General features: G+C 29.9%; 1 protein-coding gene across 1 annotated transcript; it reads right to left on the bottom strand.

The window, feature by feature from the left end:
• Positions 1-910: 910 nt before the first annotated feature.
• Positions 911-2517, bottom strand: LOC107884628. The gene is made up of 7 exons (XM_016807140.2): positions 2121-2517; positions 1896-2057; positions 1739-1831; positions 1609-1665; positions 1468-1524; positions 1347-1412; positions 911-1275 (listed from the first exon to the last, which is right to left on the bottom strand). The coding sequence occupies exons 1-7, from the start codon at positions 2183-2185 to the stop codon at positions 999-1001; spliced, it is 777 nt and encodes a 258-aa protein (XP_016662629.1). The 5' UTR covers positions 2186-2517; the 3' UTR covers positions 911-998.
• Positions 2518-2822: the final 305 nt, after the last annotated feature.

Here is a 2822-nt window from a genome sequence, read left to right as displayed (position 1 = left end):
TGTGCGAATAAGTATGTACGAGTCATATGTAGAAAATAAACATAAAAACATTTAATAATAAAATAAACATATATATAACACATATAAATTTCAAGTGTCCATGATTATTTTTTTTAGTACGACACCAAAAAACACACATATATTCATCGCTTGGCACAAAATCTAAAACAAATAAAATAAACATGAAACATTTTAAGAATATAATAAAAAAATTACCTCCAAGTCTACAGCTGAAACATCTGATATCATACACTTTTCTTTAAGTCGATTAATTATATCGGATAGATTTTTGCATTTATTTTGTATGTACGAGTCATATGTAAAAAACAAACATAAAAACATTTAATAATAAAATAAACATATATAACACGTCATAAAATATACATACACGAAAAACATTTTGATCAATTTGATCAATTTTTACACAAAAACATGTCCGTGGCTATTTTTTTAACCATTTCTATAACAACTTATGAAGGACCTTGTATTTAATTTTCAAAATTTTTGAACAAGTAAACAAATCAAAAAGAACTTTTCTACTTTACCGGACACCCTTTTTTAGCAATTTTTTTTTTTTGATACTTATGTAGTTAAGTATGCCGAAAACAATGGTGTAGTCAGAATTTGGTGCGTGGGCTTAGTTTTGAAGTTATGAGCTAAGTTATGGAAGTAAAATTCGCGAAATAGTGAACTTCATTAGGCCATAACTTTAAAACTAAATCCGTGTGCTAAATTCAAACTTCACCATCGTTTTCAGCGTACTTAACTACATAAGTTTCAAAAAAAAAAAAAACGCAATAAAAAGGATGCTCGGTAAAGAAGAAATATACCAATCAAAATATTTTGAAAATTTTATCATGTCTGGACAATGATTGAATAAATATTTGATATTAATTTAAAGTATCCATGGTTATTTTTTTTAGTATGACACCAAAAAACACACATATATTCATCGCTTGGCGCAAAATCTAAAACAAATAAAATAAACATGAAACATTTTAAGAATATAATAAAAAAATTACCTCCAAGTCTACAGCTGCAACATCTGATATCATACACTTTTCTTTAAGTTGATTAATTATATCGGATAGATTTTTGCATTTTTTTTGTAGCCTCACATTTTTTTGGTGTAATAACTTATTTTTACGACGAAGATTAAAAATTGAATTTTTAACTACTGCCAAATTACGTTTCCTTCTCTTGGGTGTTATAAAGTCATCTTCGTCCAAATCCCCAACTCTTGAAGAAGAGTGGAACTTTCTTTTTATCATGAATCTTGAAAAAATAATTTATTAATAACTTAGTTGTACAATAATATATAGATTATAGGTACATGATACACATACTCTTCAGAATGAGGTGTAGTATGTGAACATATTGGTTCCTGCGACAATACATGTATTCCATCAATACTAAAAAATATATTAAAGAATTAATTCTTATAAAGCAGTCTTTAAATGTACATACTTTTCAGAGTGAGACAATGTAGGTGGTGTTTGTGACAGTACATGTATTCCATCAATACTAAAAAATATTTTAAAGAATTAATTCTTATAACTCTATTAAATTTCAATAAATTATTATAAAGCAGTCTTTAAATGTACATACTTTTCAGAAAGAGACAAAGTAGGTGGTGTCTGCGATAATACATGTATTTCTTCAACACTAAAAGTATATAAGAATAAATTCTTATTACTCAACACAATTATTAATGATAAGTTAATAGAAAAAAATATACTTTTGTGAAACAGACGCAGTCAAACTAAAATCTTCAGGCGTTAATTCATCTGGCAGTATTGCAGCATTATTCAATGTTTCTCTTTCTTCATGACTACAATTAATATAAAAATATAACATGATTACTTTGTTTAGGAGCATATCGTTAAGACAATTACCATACTGGTAGTGCATCAAATTTTAATATTTTTCTCTCATTGCTAAATACATAGCTCATTGGAGAAAAATGTAGGCTGCATATTTGATGCCAATCTTTTATTTGCATTTTTAAATTTAAATTATTTATCCATACTTCACGTTTTTCAGGATCTTTTGGAAACCTGAGTGGATTTAAAATGGTTATGATACTTTATTTTAAAAATGAACATTTCTTTTCCACTTACCGGTGAAAACTTAGATTTGGATTTTTAGTCGAGTTGGAGTGGCAAATTACGCATCGATGAACCATTTTTTTTTTATTCTTATGTATGACTAAATAATTAATTTTCGTAAAATCACAAGAAAAAATAAAAGTTTAAAAATTAAAATAATTAAATTTACATTAATATTTAATAATAATATAATCCAGTGATAAGCAGATATCTCTTATCCATAGATAATATTTAAAGATGTTTGTAACATAACCTTGAAAAAGGCACGTTATCGTCTGTCTCTCTTGTAGCTCTCTCTTCCCCAAAAAAGACCGCGGCACGCTGTGGAGTGAGTATAGGCATGTCCTATCCATTCTTTTATTATCTATGACCACAGGCATCAAAAATTCAGTCTGATACACCGTGTTGGTTTTCTGTTTCAACAGTACGTCTGTGACCAATACGTACGAATGGAAACAAACAACCTACGGTTCATTGAACGCAATCAGCGAGCCCTGTTTGCCGAAGCGTATCAGGGCCTGGTGGATCACATCAACCAGCAGTTGCACATTGAAGAACCTGCTCCGGTTGGACGCAGAACGATTTTGCCGTCGACCTTCACTGGAGGTCCGCGTTACATGAAACAGAGCTACCAGGATGCAATGACCATAGTGCGCAAGTACGGCAAACCCGACCTGTTCATTACCTTCACTTGCAATCCTGGGTGGCCTGAGA

This window comes from Acyrthosiphon pisum, chromosome A2 (genome assembly GCF_005508785.2).
Source record: "Acyrthosiphon pisum isolate AL4f chromosome A2, pea_aphid_22Mar2018_4r6ur, whole genome shotgun sequence".
Taxonomy (NCBI): domain Eukaryota; kingdom Metazoa; phylum Arthropoda; class Insecta; order Hemiptera; family Aphididae; genus Acyrthosiphon; species Acyrthosiphon pisum.
This window is presented reverse-complemented; position numbering and strand designations above follow the sequence as displayed.

Coding starts and splice junctions, on each gene's coding strand:
- LOC107884628 (XM_016807140.2), bottom strand. CDS start 2,185: ATGGTTCATCGATGCGTAATTTGCCACTCCAACTCGACTAAAAATCCA. Junction 1,413..1,467: donor ACATTGTCTCACTCTGAAAA/GTATGTACATTT, acceptor TATATTTTTTAG/TATTGATGGAATACATGTAT. Junction 1,276..1,346: donor ACTACACCTCATTCTGAAGA/GTATGTGTATCA, acceptor TATTTTTTCAAG/ATTCATGATAAAAAGAAAGT.